Source organism: Nansenia antarctica, assembly GCF_963989245.1.
Source record: "Nansenia antarctica genome assembly, chromosome: 4".
Classification (NCBI taxonomy): domain Eukaryota; kingdom Metazoa; phylum Chordata; class Actinopteri; order Argentiniformes; family Microstomatidae; genus Nansenia; species Nansenia antarctica.
Window position 1 is genome coordinate 66676915 of NC_137689.1, and position 22003 is coordinate 66698917.

At 43.3% G+C, this 22003-nt stretch overlaps 1 protein-coding gene across 1 annotated transcript; it reads left to right on the forward strand.

The window, feature by feature from the left end:
* Positions 1-1972: 1972 nt before the first annotated feature.
* Positions 1973-18756, forward strand: atp8b1 (ATPase phospholipid transporting 8B1; the record flags this gene model as incomplete). The annotated part of the gene is made up of 27 exons (XM_080530355.1): positions 1973-2126; positions 2637-2734; positions 4837-4950; positions 6013-6111; positions 6681-6742; positions 7132-7204; positions 7351-7421; positions 7762-7844; positions 8155-8313; positions 8563-8651; positions 8807-8997; positions 9240-9448; positions 10903-10946; positions 11166-11322; positions 11686-11874; positions 12365-12477; positions 12858-13022; positions 13266-13377; positions 13580-13655; positions 14227-14359; positions 14739-15024; positions 15400-15623; positions 15868-15951; positions 16073-16318; positions 17524-17662; positions 18016-18146; positions 18535-18756. 27 exons carry the CDS (start codon positions 1973-1975, stop codon positions 18754-18756), a joined length of 3723 nt encoding a protein of 1240 aa, XP_080386481.1.
* Positions 18757-22003: the final 3247 nt, after the last annotated feature.

A 22003-nucleotide genomic window follows, 5' to 3' on the forward strand; every position in this document is an offset into this window, starting at 1 on the left:
GGTGCTCCATAGCATTTGGTTACAGCCGTTTGTCATGCTAGTTAGAGCTCAAATTAAATGCTTTTAGTCACTTCCTAAAGCATTCAATTAGTCTGACCCGAGGAGAGCACAGGTCATAAAATGGCTGCCTGGTGGACACTCTGCCCTGGTTAGAGTAGGTATTACAATTAGGCTGCTGTGTGTGTAGGTCAGGGGAGGCTGGTGGCAGTCAGAGGATGGACTCATTGTAAATGCACAGAATAGAATGAGGAATGGTATCAAAAATGATTCCATTCCATGCTTTACAATGAGCCCGTCCTCCGGTTTCAACCTCCACCAGCCTCCCTTTGATACAGGTAATCACTGAACCTTATCAAGCGTCCTAATGGGCCATAAAAGGTAATCAATCATTAACCTGTCACGCTCTGCCAAGAGGCTCCCTTTGAACAGCTCCACACTTGGTTCCACGCTGGTGCTCAGGAGGTAGAGCCGGCGTCTAATGATCACAAGTAAGGTGGTTCGATCCCCAGTTGGACACATGTTGAGGTGTCCTTGGGCAAGACACTGAATCTCAAATTGCTCCCAATGAGCAGGCTGGCGCCTTGCATAGTAGCTTGCTGCCACTGGTGTGGGAATGTGTGTGTGTATGTGTGTGTGTGTGTGTGTGTGTGTGTGTGTGTGTGTGTGTGTGTGTGTGTGTGTGTGTGTGTGAATGAGAGGCCATTGTAATGTTCTTTTGAATAAGGCACTATCTTTCAGTCCATTTCTTTCAGATGGCCACCTTTGTGATGGTTGGTCAATCAGGCAGGGCCAGGAGAATCTGACCACCAACCAATCATCTTACTGGAAGTTCCAAGTCATAGTCAGGAAATTCAGGCCCTGATAATTGTAATTTAGATGTTTGCTTCTGGAGATGGTTACTTCAATTCACTGGTTTTAAGGTCCTCAGGTGTAAAGAGTTGAAAGAAAAAAACAATAAGACCAACAAGGTCCAATGACGCTCTGAGATTGGCGAAAAATGGAAAGTAGATAACGTAGATAATAAGTTAAACTCAACACGTTTGTTGAAAGCCGTAAACTAGCACACACAAGATGGTCAGATTATTGCTTTGATATTGTATAATACAGTGGGAGAAATGTTTGGAACACTTGTTCCCTTGCTCCATCGATGTACTTATGTCTCAAACCACCAATGATGCAGAGGTATGACTTGCATTTCTGCCTGTGTCATTGTTATTGAGGAGGTACTGTGTCGTGTGAGAGTCACGTTTAACACTTGCGTACCTTCAGAATAATTATAAAGATGCAGTACAGGTAGAGCAAGGGTTGGAAGGGGGTGTGGAAATTCACCTGGAGTTTAGTCATCGTGATGCTATTCTTAAAGCTGTCTAACCCCAGTTCTAGGTTGCGCAGTAATGTGCTATGTGGGCGACTGATCAGTAGTTTGGGATATAGACATTCAGTAATTTGGGGGTAGACAATGTGGTCTCCGATCAGTGTTTAATTTTACCTATAGATTTATTTTCACTCTACACACTATTTACGTTGTTGCATAACTGTTTTTTTGTTGACTGGAAGATGTTTATCTTATTTCACAGCAAATGCATCTACGGTTATTTTTCCTCATGAATGCGCATGATCCTATCGTGATATGATCCTTGGTTTCGTTTATTGTCAGACAAAAATGTAGCCTAACTAAAGGACACTTCGAAAGTTCAGTCTTCAACCACTGGTATGCCTATTGAAACCGGTTTTATATCAGATTTTTTTCTTCCCACATTGCCTCAAGGGTGTAGTTTTTTGGGATTGTGATTATTTGGTTATGATAACAATGCAATATTTACATAATACCGTAGGCACACATGCTACATGAAGCTCTATTATTCTTGTTTTGTGACAGCCTGTTGAAGTGATACTATATTTGTTTAACGTTCATCTCCTCTCTCTTTCTTCTCTCCTCTCTCCACCTTCAGTGACCCCCTGACGTCTCACCATGAGTCGCAGTCGAGCAGACTCCCAGGGCTCCTTGGAGCCCGATGATGAGGTCATGCCGTACAGTGATGATGAGACGGACGATGAGTTGGACCCGAGTGATGATGGAGAGGGGCCACCAGGGGAGGCCCCGCCCACAGACGCCAAGCCCAGTGGTGAGTTGGGTCCAAGATAACTAGAGAAACTCCTATACTTGGGGGAGGTATCCCGGACACAGATTAAGCCAAAAAACTGGACTAAATCACACTTTATATGGAGTCCCTCTACTGAGGATGTTTTTTCCAGAGTAGGTTTAATCTGTGTCTGGGAAATCGAGCCCTCAGAGCTCACCCATTAGATCAGCCTTCTCCAACTCTGGTCCTGGAGAGTTTCTGGGTGAACAGGGATTGGTTCCAGCCTAACACTCACACACCTGTTTAAAACAATCAACAAGTCATGGTTTTTCTCTTTGGGCCTTGGTTAAGAAACATATGTCGGGCAGGGCTGGAATCAATGTCTTGCCTGCCTACCCAGGCCAGTAGCCACAGGACTGCAGTTGTTAATGCTGTACCAGTATGTGAATTAGAGCTTTAAAAAGCTGAATAGCCATGAGAAATAGTAATGTTCCTGCATTCAAGCTGCCGTGAGTTGCAGATTTGCTAATTGTTTTTTCTTTTCTTTTCCAGAGTTCACCTGGAAGGTCATGGCAAACGACCGGGATTTCGCTAATCTACCCGAGCATCAACGAAAAGTCCTTCTGTGCATGAAAAAGAGCAAGTACTCAGTAAGTCCCCTCTTTCCCACCCTCTAACTCTGCTGGCTCCCAGCCAGCTCTCTTAGCTATTGTTGGGTAGAGTAAAACTAAATATTGACTGATGAAACAGCAACAGGCGGTGGTGGAGTAATGGCAGATGCTGGTAGTGAAAAGCATCGATACATTAGATGCACTCTGGATGAAACCTGCACCTGGCTCGCCTGTGATTGTTTGCCCCTAAACAGGCCCTTTTGTGTTGAGTTTCTCTGACGCATTATTTGATCATGGAAATATGATGTCATGTATGTGGCGTTCTGGACATATTTAGGTTTCAGTCAGCAGACATTGGCATAATAGTACATCCCATGACACTCGGGAACTGTGTTTTGTTTGTTTGATCACTACGATCCTCCTATTACTTCCTCCTCTGATAAGAGTCTGCTCAGTCCTTCCTGTCAGTGGCTGGTCTGTGCCACTACCTCCGGTTGGTCTTTGAGCCTGCAACAGCTTTTCTGTGGCTGTTGGAACTTCCTCTCTTTCCTTCTCATGTATTTTCTATTCACCAGGAGGAGATAGCGGAGAAGAATGACGAGAATGACCAAGCACATTTAGTTGTCTCAAATAACAAACAATGACCCTTAACCAGACAGACTGGTCTTACTCTCTGTTGTTGTTGTTGTTGTTGTTGTTGTTGTTGTTGTTGTTATTATTGTTGTTTGGGGACACCCATGGGTGTAAATAGATACCACACAGGTGTTGTATTTAAGGAGGTCACTCGGTGGGGAAGTTGAGATGGCTATAATGTGACTATGGCCTCGGTTTCTCACATCTGAAACTGCCTAAAGGGCAGGCATTTAGATTGTGGCATTGGAAATGATCTGTTCCCACCACTCCTCGAAAAACCTACCTCACCTGTCTGTTTTGTTAAGTCTTTCGTCAAGCACTGCTCCTCCAACCCACTCTTGTTCTTAGAGGTACTTACTAGCTGGTGTTTTCTTTACCCTTGAGTAAAGAGAATAATCCTGCTGTAGTTGCCACGTCACATTTCCATCATGCTAACGCCAATGAAACTACTCAGGTTGAAAACCCATCATATTGTCCCATTCAGATACCGATGTCTGTTTTGTCTACTCATTCCACACCCCTCCTCCTCACAGAATGGTGGCTGCTGGCTGCTGTGTTTGTTGTGGTTTATGCAAATTATGTTCAATCAGCAGGACGGAACGTTCCACCGAGAGGGAGAGAGAGGGTGTTGAGGAAAAGAGTCTCTGAACATGCCACGTGCCACACCCACGGGAAAACACTTCACCGGGAATCACAAGATTGGTGGCGAATACATAGCACTTCTTCATAGGCAGTGAAACATGGTTCATGACATTACCTAACTAATTGACCTAAAATGTAATACTCCATATCTACATTCAATACAATTACTCTAATAACCTGATCTCACAGAGACACGTCCTGGTAATTTACCGGTACTGTTTTCTGTGTAAACTGGCCTGGGGTAGGGAATAGGTGAAATATTTATGGCTGACCTAGTCCACTGGTCCTGGTAGAAAGCCCATCTGGGGCCTGTGTAAATGGGGCACAGGTGAGGTGCAGGTATCCTCATTTGCATTTGAATTCCGCTCCGTCCTGGGGGCCCCTCAGTTTCGCTAATTTGCATTTGCATTGAATTTCCGACCCTTTCCAGGCTCCCCAGCTCTCTCCTCCCGCGTTACCTGCATTGCAGAATCAGAATTGCAATAAAGAATCATCCAATGTAGTAAAGGTTCCTTGACATTGGCATTGCAGCAGGATACAAACAATATTAACAACAATAATAGAATAAAGTAAAGTAAGTAATAATAAAGTAGAATAAGGTCATAAAGTGATAAAGTGATTGCATGCTGTGGCCTCATAACGGTAAATCAAGGCCTATGCAAATGTGGATCAGACAGAAAATACTGGCATTTTACAAATGTTCTCTGTGGGACTACAGCTTATTGATGATCGTAATGACGCCTGTATATCATAGTTTCAATACGGAAATGGAACAAAACAACGACAGATTGTTTCCCTGTACGACGTAGGCTAACTACGTATTTTTTGGTTAAGTCGTTCTCACCATGTTGTTTTGTCGTCCTCAGGGGAATGGAATCAAGACGTACAAATACAACGCCTTCACATTCCTACCATTGAATCTGTACGAGCAGTTCAAAAGAGCAGCCAACATGTACTTCCTTGCTTTACTCATCTTACAGGTAAGTTCACCGCTAAATATAGACGTCTGTCCAACACTGACTACATACTGATCCATGTCACTACACGTATGCTGAGCAGTGATCCGCTGTCTTTTTTGCTGTCAAAGATCCAAGCTCATTCAAGGTGAGAGACACTGTAGGGTCACATGGTTCACAAGAAGATTCAACTCATTTGCATGGTATTTACATTGCGATTTAAATCTACGACGCATGACGCAACAGGGATGTGGCGTGAGACGGCTGTTTGAGCGGTGAGAGAAGAAACGTGGTATTTCTGATCACTTCCCAGTAACTAGTTCTAGAACTCTGTTTCCACACTCAGAGGACGGTGTTCTGTTTTGATATCCTGGCTTGTCACAAGAGTGTTGATCGCTGGTTTGTTCAACAGTGTTGAAACCCTACAACCCTTTGGTCCAGGGAAACCAGGGCACATTGCAGCGAACTAAAATGATTGCAGCGAACTATTAATGAACAAAAAGAACGCCACAAGGAAACGAAGTGGATGCTGAACGGTGCCAAGCTAAGAAAAGATAGACGGTCCTAGCTACCTAACCACACCGGCTCTAAAATATATAGGAAAGAGGGTGGCATCTGTTCCTAACCTAATGTGTATAACAAATGTCTCTACGTGATGTTATGTACCCCCATGGACATCTTACCTATCCCCTCTGGGCCTGCGCGTAGAAAATGACAAACAAAAACCCGATACCATGTATAGGTTTAACCATGAGCCAAAGAATAACACAGTTAAACACATGGCTTGGCCACAAGACTTAAAGCAAAACACAAACAATGGCTTCTGAACAGAGGACAGGAGGGATCTTAAATGGGCGGACGAACGGCCGATTGGTCCAGAACAGGCACGCAAACGACGATGGACATGACGACAGGCCAATCGCGGGCAACACAGGGTTGCGACAGGACGTGGCACCTAACAAACAGAAATCCCAAGGCCTGTCAGATTGGAGGATGCAATAATCATCTCTGTGTGTGATTTTACCTTTTTATTTCCTTGATCCTCATTTGATCTCCTTTTTCCCCCCCCATTTTCTTCACCATCAGATTATCCCTGAGATCACCACACTGCCCTGGTACACCACGCTAGTGCCTTTAGTCCTGGTGCTGACCATCACTGCCGTCAAAGACTTGGTGGATGACCTGGTGAGTGTGGTCCTCTAGTCTAGGCTGTGGTCAATGTCTGTGCCATTCAGTCTACTGGGACATTCATCTCTCCATCTATCCATCCAGCCTAAGGGTGGGGAGAGGTCCAAGCAAGGGACATGTCCTCTCCTCCTCCATATAGATCATACCAAGAGTGAAAAGGCTGGATGGAGTATGAGTATGGAGTGTGTCTTGTGAACAGATCCAGTTGACTCCCTGTTGGTACTGTCTGAACTGCATACTCCCGAGTCCCGCCTAGAGTATGCTATTATCAGAATCAACTGCATCACACTGAAAAGAAGTTTGAACTTGAAGAGTGGATTGTAATTGTGTTTCATCTCTCTTTAAGCCCAATTTAGTCACGTACTGAGTCATGATTCTCTCTCGCTCTCTCTCTCTCTCCCTCTCGCTCTCCCTCTACTCCCTCTCTCTCTCTCTCCCTCTCCTCCCTCCCTCCCTCCCTCCCTCTCCTCCCTCTCCTCCCTCTCCTCCCTCTCCTCCCTCTCTCTCCCTCTCCTCCCCCCTCCCTCCCTCTCTCCCTCTCTCCCTCTCCTCCCTCTCTGTGACAGGCTCGTCACCGGATGGACAAGGAGATCAACAACAGGAAGAGTGAGGTCCTCCTGGACGGCAGGTAATAATTAAACATCCTCTTAGTTCTAAACACACTCTTAGATTTAAACACACTCTTAGTTCTAAACACCCTCTTAGTTCTAAACACACTCTTAGTTCTAAACACCCTCTTAGTTCTAAACACACTCTTAGTTCTAAACACACTCTTAGATTTAAACACACTCTTAGTTCTAAACACACTCTTAGATTTAAACACCCTCTTAGTTCTAAACACACTCTTAGATTTAAACACACTCTTAGTTCGAAACACACTCTTAGTTCGAAACACACTCTTAGGTTTAAACACACTCTTAGTTCGAAACACACTCTTAGGTTTAAAGGTCCCTGCAGCATTTTAGGGATTACATGGTGCAAAAAATCTACGTTAAATGCAGACGTTTTTCAAACCAGGTTTCAAGAGTCAAAGTGGACGAGCATTCAGGTCGGTGATGTGGTCCGCTTGAAGAAAAACGATTTCATCCCGGTAAGATGTATTTGTTTTCTGTTTCTTCTGAAGTTTGTTTAATTGGTACTGTATATCATACTATTTACCTTTTTTAATTTAGCATTATTTGAATAATTCAGTTCAACATTTTAATTTCCTCATCATTTGCATTCATTTTCATTCAGGCCGACATTCTGTTGTTGTCGAGTTCAAATCCCAACAGTCTTTGTTATGTTGAAACAGCCGAGCTAGATGGGTAAGATGCTTTTCATGATTTGTTGCATGTCTGCAGCACTTTGGTTCAGTCTGTCATAACATCATGCGTTTGTCTGTATTTCCACCTTGCACATGCTTTTAATAAAAAAGAAAGTAAAAAAAAGGGAGAGCTAGAGTCAGATAAAAAGGGTTTGCTAAGACATGTCATAATCTCAGACTTGTTGAACATTTATCGTAGATAAGACTGTGAACTCCTACAAATCAAACAGAGATTCAGTCAACCCAGTTTCCCTAATTTACTTCATACTTTAGATGACCTTTTCATTTTAAGATGTACATTGAAAGAGCATAGTTGATGGATGTCCGTTATCATGTTGCAGGGAAACCAATCTGAAATTCAAAATGGGTTTGAAAGTGACACACGAGAGACTACAGGAGGAGAGCCAGCTGGCACGGCTTGATGGTAAACACGCTAATGTCACGCCTCGGTGACTGATAAGTGATAACCTTTTGAGTGTTTGCCTGTGTGTGTGCTGTAATTGGTAACTCCAGGATACACTTCGATAAGTAGGGACCAATGTCAGTAAATATATTATTATGTACAGTATAACAAAATAATATTATAATGTTGGTATTTTACATCTTTGGTGCACAGCCACATCAAAAGCACCATCACTGAAAAAAAAGAAGAAAAAAACACACAATCAGATTGAATCAGTAGCCTGTATTCGAACGCTTGCCCACTCCTGTCCCTGTGTCTTCCATTGGCCCAGCCATGATCATATGCGAGGAGCCCAACAATCGTCTGGACAAGTTCACTGGTACCATGCGCTGGAGGAAGGAGCGCTACCCGCTGGACCTGGACAACGTGCTGCTGCGGGGCTGCACCGTCCGCAACACGGACGAATGTCACGGCCTGGTCATCTACGCTGGTACATGCATACCTCACATCCTGTACCCTATACATACCTCACATCCTGTACCCTATACCTACCTCACATCCTGTACCCTATACCTACCTCACATCCTGTACCCTATACACTGTGAACTGTCCTGTTCACAGCATATAGTAGAAATGTCTTTATTGCAAACATTTAGGGGATATTTGTTCACATCAGTTTGAGGGTTTGCAGTGGTAATGGCCTCCTAGTCTCACTTCTTTGCTCTCCGTTTTGTTGAAGGTGCTGATACCAAGATAATGAGGAACGGTGGCAAGACCAGGTTCAAGAGGACCAACATCGATGAGCTCATGAACTACATGGTGTACACCGTACGTTGTGTTACTGTATCTTTCAACATCCACTACCCCCCCATGCCATTGTTTTCCTCCATGACGTTTAAAATATCGTCCTATGAACCCTCTCTCTCCCTCTCTCTCTCTCTGTCTCTCTCTCTCTCTCCCCCCCCCCCTCTCCCTCCATACAGATCTTTGTCCTGCTGATCCTGATCTCTGCAGGCCTGGCTATAGGACACACCTTCTGGTACGAGGAGATCGGCAGCAAGGCGTGGTACCTGTTTGATGGGGCGAGCCACACAGCCTCCTACAGAGGGTTCCTCAGCTTCTGGGGGTACATCATCGTCCTCAACACCATGGTGCCCATCTCGCTCTACGTCAGGTGACCAGCTCCTTTCTACTCTACTCTCCAGAAAACGTCTTGTTTCCTAGTTCGACCGTGTTACCCAAATGTTTATGCGTCGGATATAGAAAAGTGAAAGATGTTACACATCTGTGAATTCCTTACAGGTCTTTTATAATGAACACTCAAAATACTGAATAGTGAACACTCAACACTCATGAACCCATAACTACACATGTCAACACAAAGACTATAGAATAACATATTTCTTTGTCGTCCAGTGTGGAGGTGATCCGACTGGGCCAGAGTAAGTTCATCAACTGGGACCTGCAGATGTACTACCCTCCGAAGGACACGCCCGCCAAGGCCCGGACCACCACCCTGAATGAGCAGCTGGGCCAGGTGGAGTACATCTTCTCAGACAAGACCGGCACCCTCACCCAGAACGTCATGGCCTTCAAGAAGTGTACCATCGCAGGCCGCACCTACGGTGAGTTGACTGACACCGTGTTCGTTCCTTGTGTGAGTAGTGTTGCAACACATACTCTATAGCGATGTTTTCGAAACCTCGTTCGGTAAGCCTGTCTTGAAAAAAGTGTTCCTGTATATCAGTCATGTCAAAGTCAAATACACAGGGGGCCAAAATAAAAAAAAATGGTACAAGTGGAGGGCCGGGCTGGTTCAATGTTTATTTAAACTCGCAATTATTGCACATATTGAACCAATACCAATAACACAGCCTATATTGCACTTAACATTAATCATTAAATTAAATTAAGTAAAACATAAATAAAATCAGTTGCAATATTTTCTCAAGGCTCTTTCAGTAATAAATTGAAAATATAAATTTTTTTTAACAGGTAAACAGCAAAATAATTTTCATTCAAAGCTCAATGGCAAGATAAATGCAAAAATGAAACAGCATGCATTAAAAACAAATCAGTGTGCTGCTCTGGTCCTCACCAATGACTGTCTTTTATAATACAATTAGAAAAGTTAGTGCAAAAGTGCTAAACAGTTGCATTAATTTCTTAGGCAACATTTCCCTGGGTCCATTCAACTGGAGATTTTTTTTTTTTTTCCCTTCAAAGAAATATCAAGTCCAAGTCCTTTCTGCTCACTTGTCTGAGGCTGAGCCCGATACTTGGTGTCTCATCTTGAGTACAAGTTCATTAATGTTTGGGGTCAGGCTCTGAGCTGAGGAAATCCTCAGGATTGAGTTCAGGTGTTCATCAGTAAGATGCACATGCCCAAGATACTATGTGATGTTTTGTTTAGTTTCATCAACGAAAACAGTAGTTCACACACGTATGTATGTGCTGCCAAACATAGACAGTGTCTGAGCAACTTGGGTGCGCAGCTCAGGCATTGTGTCGGGGATGAAACGAGCAAACTCAGCAGCGCCCACGGACTCATATTTTGCCTTCAGTGTGTCATTACACTGGAGCTCAATCAGCTCCATTTGGAGATTTGCTGGTGCACTTTCCACGTCAACTGCAAATGGATTGCTGAGCAGTTGAAGCCTGCTTTTTTGGGCTTCAAAGTCGGAAAATCTCCGCCTGAATTGTCAGCAAACTGTGTACTCGGGAACACTCGGGAATTGACGGCGATGTTAAGGCCTCCACTGTGACTGTGCTGCTGCTGCTCATGACTAGTACTGAAGTGAAGAGAAGACGCGGGATCGCGCTCGCTCGCGGGCACTCGGTACGCGCCAATGCATCTTGGGACTTGTAGTATTATGGTGCTGCGGGCACATAATACTGCGGGCCGGTTTTAATAGTAATTAAATATCATCCCGCGGGCGAGAGAGAACTCATTCACGGGCCTGATCTGGCCCGCGGGCCTTGACTTTGACACATGTGCTGTATATGCTAGTCTTTTTTATTTTGGTAAATATAGAAATATTTGACATGTAAACAACATTGTTATTTCCTTGTTTTACAGGTGATCCCACCACCGCTGAGGGCGTGACTCTCGATCGCGGAAGGGTAAATATATTATTTACATACAAATGATATTACATTCAAATTGCCAGGGTGTTGCCTAAGTCAACACCATAGCTTACTTGTTGAGTATTTGACCTCCTTTTTGGATAATGGATTAGATTTATGTAGAGCTTTTCAAGGTGCTCATCGCGCTTTACATTGTATGCGGACAAGTAAGCAAGAGATTTTCTTGATCGACATCTTCCTCTCTCTCCTTTGCAGCCAGTCGACTTCAGCTGGAACCAGTATGCGGACAGGAAGTTTGAGTTCATGGACCATTCCCTCATTTCCGTCATCCGGTCGGAGAAGGACAAGGACGCGCTGGAGTTCTTCAAGCTGCTGTCTCTGTGTCACACAGTCATGGTGGAGCAGAAGGAGGGTGAGCAACTGCCAGAGTCGTGCTAGAGGTCAAAGTTGAGACAGATGAGTAATAACATGTAGGTTACATGTAACATGTAATAACATATAGGTCCTAAGTCCAATCAAATAAATAGAATACATAAAGGTCTATGAGCAAATTCAGAATTGTATGTCCTCCTGTAGACATTGTCTTTCGCCAGCGTCTTTGAGCCTCGGAAAAGCGCTATATAATTGATATATAATGAATTATTATTATTATTATTCTTATTATCATGTGGCGAATGAAGCATCCTGCCATTGTTTTACCTGCATGGAGAGATTGCCTAAAATCGACTTTGGCCCCAGAATTGACACATTGATGTTTGTTGTCCTCCGTTCTCAGATGAGCTGGTGTACCAGGCCGCCTCACCAGACGAGGGCGCTCTGGTCACCGCTGCCAGAAACTTTGGCTTCGTCTTCCTATCCCGCACCCAGGACACCATCACCATTAGCGAGCTCGGACGGGAAGTCACCTACGGGATGCTGGCCCTGCTGGACTTCAACAGTGACCGCAAGCGCATGTCCATCATCCGTGAGTAGCCTGACTTCCTGTAATGTATGCTGTGTCCCAATTGTCTAACCCTGTCCTGTGAGCTGTGTATCTGTACGCTACCTCCACATGAATGTAAAAAAGGAGTGGACAGGCATGAGAGAGATGGTGGAACTGGAAATTCTCAAGCACATGCTCGCCTTCACGAATCCTATGCTTATAAACTCATGTGAGGCAGGGGAGGCTGGTGGAGGGAGAAATCGGAGGACGGGCTCATTGTAATGCATGGGAACGGAATGGGTATCAAACAATGAGCCGGTCCTCCGATTTCTACCACCACCAGCCTCCACTGATTGTGAGGTCAGTTCACAAGTGCATACGTCAGGGAGAAGGGTAGAGAATTGGAACGCAGCGACCGTGACCGACCAGTCCCCCTCCGTGGTGACCACCTCTGTAACATCTCTGTGGTGACCACCTCTGTAACATCTCCGTGGTGACCACCTCTGTAACATCTCTGTGTCCTCTCTCTCAGTGAAGTTCCCTGACGGAAGGATCCGTCTATACTGCAAAGGCGCCGACACCGTCGTCTACGAGCGCCTGTCCCCCAACTCCAGACACAGGGAAACTTCACAGACCGCTCTGGACGTGAGTCACCGATCTCTGAATCTGAGTTTTTCTCAGTCAGGCGACACCTGTCAGGGAAAACTCCTGGTCCCAAATGGTCTACACACAAGACTGGACTTGTGTAGATTAAACACATTTTTGCTTAACAAATTACACCTAGTCTTGAGTCGTTTGCCACATACCAGCGTCATGTCCAGACGGTGTACTTGTACATCAAGCAGCTTCACGCTATGGAAGCAGGCGATAGGCTCCTGCTCTAAGGGCCGTTAGGCACGAGAATCATCGTTTCTCATGGCTACTTCTTTGTCGTTTCAGTAAAAGATGAAAATGCTCACACTTTATGCACACTGGCTCTTGTGCAGTTATTGGTGTTCATAGCAGATATGGTTTTCCTGTTGTAGATTTTCGCCAACGCGACGCTCAGGACGCTGTGTCTGTGCTACAAGGACATCAGCCAGCAGGAATGGGACACCTGGGACAGGAAGCACAAGGCCGCCGCCGTTTCTATGGGCAACCGAGAGGAAGAACTGGACCGGGTGTACGAAACGATCGAGAACAACCTGATGGTAAGTCTTTTGCTGCTGTTGCTACAAATCAAATCAAACTTTATTTGTACAGCACATTTTATACACCAATGCAATAAAATGCACTTTACAGGGAACATGAATAAAAACGACGACGACGATGATGACGATGATGATGAAGATATCCTTTAGCAAGCAATTCAAGAAATGTAGTTCGTCATGGTTTAGGGTAATTCTGTAAAATGTACTCAAACTCTACTCCTTCTTTCCTTTGCGAATCTGTAGCTGATCGGCGCGACTGCCATCGAGGACAAGCTCCAGGATGGTGTTCCAGAGACGATTTCCAAGTTGGCCAAGGCCGACATCAAAATCTGGGTCCTGACTGGCGATAAGAAAGGTATGTTCCCAGCCTCCACGGCAGAAAACCATTTGGAATGCTCTCTATATGGTGACAGACTAGTCCCTCCTATTGAAAGAGAGATTGAGTTGACCCCCTTTCATGAACCACTACTTTGAGTCTGAGAACGGACGCATTGAACGTTGGTTTGGAGAGAAACTTATTCGTCCCGTCATTAACTTTGACATTGTTCTTCCTGCAGAGACGGCAGAGAACATTGGCTATGCCTGTGAGTTGCTCACTGACGACATGCAGATCCACTATGGAGAGGATGTGAAGTAGGTTACAGTGCTGGAATAGTGTGTGACTACGATGGAGATGAGAATTAGACAGATGAACAACACAAATTCTATTCTTTTCTACGCTATGCTAATGATATGTGCCAGCAGCTGGTGAAACCGGGAACAAGTCGCGAACCAATCAAAATGTTCAGACTTTTATTCTGAAATGTTGTTGGAAATCAATGACACACTCGCTAGTCAAGCCAAAAACTATGAGTAATTCCCGCTACTCTACACCAACTACTAGGTAGTAGTGGGGATTACTCACCGAATCCATTGCATTGCAATGTTTTGGCTTGACTAGCGAGTGTGTCATTGATTTTCAACAACGCTGTAATGTATTTACATTTTTCGGAATAAAAGTCTGAACACTTGGTCAGTTGGCGACTTGTTCCTGGTTTCACCAGCTGCTGTCATGATATGCCATTCTATTCTATTCCCGTTTGTGGTAACACTGCTCTTAAATCACGAGTCTGAGTAATGATCAGAGATTTATATTTAAAGAGATGAGTGTATTAGTGATAACGCCCCCAGTGTCTAATGTGTCTTCCATATGGTTGTGTGACAGTGAGAAGCTGAGGATCCGACAGGCCAACAGGAGGACCGAGCCACCTAGTTTTGGCATCAAGAAGAAGAAGGTGCCGGAGCCCTTCTTCGACGGGTCTGGCACCAACGCTCTGATCATCACTGGAGGCTGGCTGGTGAGACCATTTAATAGAACACAGTCAGTCGGTACATCCAGGTAGTGCCTTGAAACGTCACGCCCACGTTCCACTGGAGCAAATGTCTGAGATGATCATGAGACATGTTGTCTAACCTAGCAACTGAAACTGTATTTAACGAAAAAGAAGAAGATAAGGGTTAATTTGATTAATACGGCTCTGTTTTCATGGCATCCTTGGAGTGAGGCTGCACTGGCTGAGTATATATTTACTTTAGTTTGTATTGTATCATTATTGAATACCAACTTCAGAGGCGCCCTAGTTTCATTAACACTTCACTTCAAATGTCAAATGACTCAACATACTATAGTTATGCGTAATCATAAATTGTGAAATATGTGTCTGTTCCCCGATACAGAACGAGATCCTGTACGAGAAGAAAAAGAAGCGCCGCCACTTCCGCCTTCGCAAGCTCGGCAAGAAGCCGGCCCCGACCAACCCCCAGGACAGCCAGCCGGTGGACGACGTGGAGAAGGAGAGGCGGCAGGTGGACTTTGTGGACATGGCGTGCGAGTGCGAAGCCGTCATCTGCTGCCGCGTCACGCCCAAGCAGAAGGCCAACGTGGTCAGCCTGGTGAAGAGGTACAAGAAGGCCGTCACCCTGTCCATCGGAGACGGAGCCAACGACGTCAACATGATCAAAAGTACGGAATCACTCTTCGTTGTGTTTCATTATTTTACTTTATTATTTATTTTATTTCATTCTATTCTGTTTTATTATTACTGTTCTATTGTAGTATATCAACTATACTAGCTGTTTTTTCTTTGTTTTCACCACATCATTTTAATTCAAATGAATAGTGATGGACGTTACTTCCGAACCACATTGAATTGAATTTTCCATATACAGTATTTATCATAAGTTGTTTGCTGGATACACATTAAGCAAAATCATGGGCTAAATCTAACTTTATTGTCTGAGTTTAGTCTTAATCTGTGTCTGGAGACCCAGCTCAGTGTTGGTAACATAACATTATACTTAAAGCCTCTCCTAACTTTGCCAAACCCTGCCTCTCCAGCTGCAGACATTGGTGTGGGTATCAGTGGACAGGAGGGCATGCAGGCAGTGATGTCCAGTGACTACGCCTTCGCCCAGTTCCGTTACCTAGAGCGCCTCCTACTGGTTCACGGACGTTGGTCCTACATCCGCATGTGCAAGTTCCTCCGCTACTTTTTCTTCAAGAACTTCGCCTTCACCCTTGTCCACTTCTGGTACTCCTTCTTCAGTGGATACTCCTCTCAGGTGAGAACATTCTAGAGGTTCTAAATTCCACCATTCTGAATGTCATTTGCTATCTATCTATTCATTGACTAGAGACACTTGAAGCCCTCAAGTGATATTTTGGAGTATAATTATTTCAAGTACTCTTAATAAATAGTACTTAGGAAAGTAGACTTTTTCCTGTGATGTGTTATATTATATTATTATAATATATTTGAGGACAGAAGAATGAACGTCGGGCCCATAAACGTTCCCCTCCCTCTAGGTTGCCTATGAAGACTGGTTCATCACCCTGTACAACGTGTGCTACAGCAGTCTCCCCGTCCTCCTGGTTGGCCTGATGGATCAGGTAACCTTTGAACTTCTAATGATGAATATCGAAGGAAAACCCTTCACTGTTGTATCAGTCAATCCATCATTGGTGGTCACGATGAAAATATTCTTAATAGGCTTTCCCTTTTTCCTTGAAGGACGTGAACGACAAGCTCAGTTTGAAGTTCCCCAAGTTATACCTCCCGGGTCAACAGGGGGTGCTGTTCAACTACAAGACCTTCTTCATCAGTCTGTTCCATGGCGTCTTCACGTCCCTCATCATCTTCTTCATCCCGTATGGCGCCTTCCTCCAGACCATGGGGCAGGACGGAGAGGCTCCGTCAGACTACCAGTCCTTCGCCGTAGTTATGGCATCCTCTCTTATCATCACCGTCAACCTGCAGGTAGCAAATCAACTCAAAACAAATTTGTAACTGTTTATTTATGGTACCGATGGCCATATCCCTCAAGATGAGCTCTGTGGCCACGCTTTCTCTCTTTTTCTGGCTTTTTAGAACACCATTCAGCTCTAATGTTGAATTGATCAAATTGATTAGAGCCCAGGGGCCTGATTTATAAACGTTGCATACGCACAAAAGAAAGCGTACAACACTTTTGCGCAAACTTTGGGATTTATAAAAAAACTAACTTGGCGGGAGAATGTGCGGTCCTCCACGCACACTCTGACCCATGCGTACTCACAGAAACTGGAGAAATGAGCAACTGCAACTCCGATGGCAGAAGGATGAAACTCGCTTTGAGAAACGCTTTGAAATGTATACCATTGTGTAAAATAAATCTAAATATTACCTCTCCCGTATTATATATGAAGAGTTCCCTGGAGTGTACAAAAAAAACATGATTTAGGAGAATAATTACAAACGGAGATGTCTGTTTTTGCAAAACACCCCCTCAAATATGTTGTACAGTTTAATCTGGAATCATATTTAATTGGATCTGTAATTATTAAACAATACTTGCATGTTATGAAATGTATTCTCATAAGCAATAAGGTGAACAATAGGACAAATTGCGTTTAAACTGATTCCGTTTTCGATGCCTCAGTTGGGCAGATACGAGTTTCATATATTGTTATCACGTGTTCGTTGAGCAGAATTTAACTGGGTGAAATTTCTTCTTTCGTACGTACACAACCGTCTCACGTCAATCCTACGCACGGTTTTATAAATGAGGCCCCAGGTTATTATGAATGAATGAATGAATGAATGAATGGTCTTTATTGTCATTGCTATAGTACAGGTACCAAACAACGAAATTTGGGAGGGGTGGCTCCCCTGGTGCTAGGAAAGAAAAAAAAACAAGAAGGGAAAGGAGCTGGTTTACATAAATAAAGGCTATGTACACTATCCACTATACTATACTGTACAGATAAAACACTGTGCTGTACTCTATGCTATGCTATACCTATTCTAACATTTCCTATTTCTCTGCAACCTTATGTACCCTAGCCTAGGGTGTCATATTGCACATAGTGTTATTGCACATTCATTTAAAGTGTCGCTATTATGTATATCTATGTATTCTGTATCACATCTATTGTACATATGAAGTTTGATTTGATTTCTGTGTGTCTTGTATTTTTTCACAGATATCTCTAGAAACGTCATACTGGACATTTGTGAATTGCTTCGCTGTCCTTTGCAGTATCGCCATTTACTTCGGGATCATGTTTGACATCCACAGTGCAGGAATCCACGTCATCTTCCCCTCAGCCTTCACCTTTACTGGTGAGTTCAGCCACTATGGAAATATGGCACGGCACTCTTACTGACGGTGATAATACCTGGGTTCAAATAGTACTTGAAATCATTTGAAATACTTAGCCGTGATTCATTGAGTTTGCCTGGCACAATGGAGCCAATGGAATGGTACCAAAAGTGCAAACCCTAGCCAATCTGGCACTCCAGGCAGGCTCAAGCCAACGCTCAGAGCATTTCAATCCATCTCAAATACTTTTTGACCCAGGTATGATGGTGATTGATGAAGTGGTGATGTATATGTAACTTGCTACAGTTGATTATGATTTCGATGCTAACGAGCAGAACTTCATAGCTACTCTAACCACTGTGTTCCCCCTCAGGTGCGGCGTCTAATGCCCTCAGACAGCCCTATCTGTGGTTAACCATCATTCTGACTGTAGGCATCAGCCTGCTGCCTGTCATCTGCATTCAGTTCCTCTATAAAACCATTTGGCCGTCTGTTGGAGACAAGGTAAGACCTGCAATGAGAAGGAAGACTTGGATGTAACCTGGCGGGGCTTGAACCTGGACCATTTTACATTTCATTGCTACATTAGAATGATACGATTTGTAATATGTTTGACATTTTGGCTTGATATGGCATCAAAACATGAGGCATCATACATGATTAATGTTCATGGATGTCAGGGGAGGCTGGTAGAGGGAGAAATCGGAAGACGGGCTCATTGTAACGCATTGAATGAGGATTGGTACCAAACACACACGTTGATATCATTCCTCATTCCATTCCATGCATTACAAGGAGCCCTCTCTTCCGATGTCTACCTCCACCAGCCTCAACTGATGTGAAGTCGAAGACGTCCATCTGTAGATTCTAACATGTTTGCGAACCCTTCCAGGTCCAACGGAACAGGAAGAAGTATGAGATGGAGGAAGAGGAGAAAAAGAAGCCCACTCCGTTCCAGCGCGGCAGACGTTCCCGTCGCTCGGCGTACGCCTTCTCTCACTCCCGGGGCTACGCCGACCTCATTGCGTCCGGCCGAAGCATCCGCCGGAGGCCGGCCGCTCGCCCTGACCCTCGGGAGAGTATCCGAGAGGTCCCACAGGGGGAGAACATATGACAGGCCCCTTGCTTGGCGGAGCCTAGCACAGACTTTGTACATCCAAAAGCTCACCGAAGACCACCGTTGGGGTGTAACGTTATACAACTAGTATAACAGACAATGTCGTTTATCTCAGGATTTTAAAAGCCTTATTTTAGTCTCCCTCTCCTGGACGGTTGGAACATTGCCCTGTACATGGCAGCTCTTGACATGCCTGGATTAGTCCTGGGTGACTGGAGCTGTGTATCAATGTACTACCTAGCAACGTGTAATACTATTCCAGGTATGATGCTACGCCCTCTGGACCTTGGGAGATGGCATTGTAAACTGTCTAATTTAATATATTGTGAATATTATTGGTTTATACTTTACTGAATAAGAAACTGTCAAATGCATGCTTGCAGAAGGGTGTCATAAATTGATTTCTGAGGGCACATTAATTCCAGCTTCCCTAGGGAAAGTGCTGGATCGTACTCCTATGAATGTATATTGTTTCTTCCACAACATTGGTTTATTTTATGGTGTCTTTACTGCTATGTCATTCGACAGACTCTTGATAAAGGTAACATCAATTTATACATGTTTTTAAAGCTGAACAAATTGTTTACATTTATCCCAAGGAAGCCTCCCTGGTCCTCTAGACTGCTTGCCTGTTTTTACCTGTTCTGAGCCAAATTCCTGTTTGCCGACTATAACCGGATGTGTATATCAATCAAGCGAATCGTCAGCCATAGTTCTATTCTTGTATCAGCACTATCCCTTCTCTTTCTTTGATTATGATTGTTTTTTGTGATCAAAAAGTCTCTGAAATTAGCTCCAAATATTGAGCAATAATATAGAATAATAAAATAGTGGGCAATATTTGCTATGAAAGACCTTACTTGCCCTGATATTACGATCCATCTCGTGTTCAGATGGTTGTGGGCCAAATGCATGATAAAATCAATAGTGACCATTTTTAACTGAAACAATACTGTTTCTATTTCTGTTACAGGCTATTTCACAGTCCGTTGTATCAATACCCTGTATCGGCTACTAAAATGTAAAGGTTTATGTAAATGTTTGTTTTTATGTACACAAACCAAACAATGGCCTTTAGCCGTGAACTGGCTACTCTTAACACTACATTTTAAAAACTGTTTTTAGCGTAATGCTGTAAAAATACTTTGTAAAATGACTTTAAATAAAGACTAACTATACAGAGAAGCTGCTTTTGTCTCCAAGGTTATTTTCCCCAAACTCTTATTATACTGATACTCAGTGTATGAAGTTACATGGATGCCGTTGTTCTCAGACATGAGTTCTGCAACACAGGCCTCTTATGAATGGCTTGGGGCCCTGGGACAACCACTCAACAATAGCACATGATTCAATTGGAACAAAGGAGTCATGTGCTATTCCAAACGGTACAGCAGGTACACCATCTGGGGTCAGTTTCTTAAAAGCTTCCTCGCTTTAGGAGTAGGCTACTTCATTTCTCCTGGAAACCCAACCGCAAATCCTCCAAGAGATTTGAAGGCAATTGTAAAATCATTGTTTGTAGGTCAATCTTCTGTGCATAAAATGGCACAATTTGTTGAATGAAGACCTTTGCTAGTCTATGGGAGATAAAGTACTACTTAAGCTACAAAGCTTTCGGGAAACTGACCCTGCTCTCTTTGATTACAACCACTGTATCTGTCAATGATTAGTAAGGACTATGTTTTGCCTCAAAAACGTAAAGCAACTGATGTTGACTGAGGAATTATGGGAAAAGGCACTTATTATGGTGAACTCTACATCTTCATGTGCTTGCTTATCTCTGATTCAGTTCAAAGTTTTGCATAGGAGTCATTTTACTAAAGCAAAGCTCAGTAAGCTGTTCCCTGGCACGGTCGACACTTGTGACAGGTGTTCTTCTTCCTCTGCTGATCATACACATGTTTTATTCCTGCCCATTATTAAAAGAATACTGGTCTTCCTTTTTTGACACTATGTCCAGAGCTCTCAATATTGATTTACAACCATGCCCTTTGATAGCAATTTTTGGGATGCCAGCTTTAGTGAACAGTCTTAACAAAAAGTGTGCTAGTGTGGTTGCTTTTGCCTCCCTTATTGCATGCAGACGCATATTATTACACTGGAAGAGTTCTAGTCCTCCAAGCTCTTTCTCCTGGTTGAAGGACTTGCTATCTTTCCTCCACTTAGAAAAAATAAAATATTCTATAAGAGGTTCAATTGATACATTTCACCTCATATGGGACCCTATCCTATCCTACACTGAGACCTTGACCTTTCCCGACTCTGTAGAAACTGGAAGCCCTTAACTTGTATTATTATTTTTAATTTTTTGTCTGTATGTTATTTTCTCTTTTTTGTTTTGTCATGTTTTGTTTTTATGTTTTTGATTTTGTTTGTATGTCTTTACATTTTGTAAGTATTTTCTATAGAGTGTAAACTGTATGTACCTTTTTACTTTTTATAAATGCTGTATTCATAATTGATGCTCTCCAAAAAAAACAATAAACAAAGTAAAACAATAATAAAAAAAAAACATGTAAAGCATCAGTGAGAGAAACAGAAAAAAAAGTTCCCCTGAAGCATACATTCTGGACTGGACTATATCTATACAGATGTTCCAATGTTAGAAAGGCCCAAGTCGATGTCCTTGCTCATCTGAATTGTTCAGTGTGTGCCAAAGCTCACATAACTTCCCCAACGCAGGCAGTTACTCTGTGAAATATTTACACAACTGAGATGGAACCATTATGACTGCATACTACTATCTGTTTGCATGTATTTCAGTACTAGTTTCCTTTCAATTTGAGCAGTGCATATTGGGTCTGAATTCTTTCTAAAGCTCTGTGTATGAACCCCTACAAACAAGGTAGGACATCAAAAATAGTATTTGCGCCTCTCATCTGTGCAATATTATTAGATGTGTAAAAAAATGAAAATGATACTCTTCCGTAAATTGTGTGTTTATTAAAAAAATATTTTTATTTTTGTGTGTGTGTGATTTATTTACTGTAGTCTACGTTCAATATACTTCTATTTTGACTACATATACTATGTAGGTATGTGCAATATGTCTATGTATATATGTACAGTTTGACCTACTGCTGATTTTGTACTGTCATGAAAACTTCAATAAACAAAGTTGTGAAAAAGAAAAAAAGAATCAGAATTTATTTTATTACATCTAATGTACAGGTAAAATTAATAGGTTCAGGTTCTTGTTGGTTCTGACATGCCCGGTGGCAGGTGGGCCGCCAAGGTTTAGGCC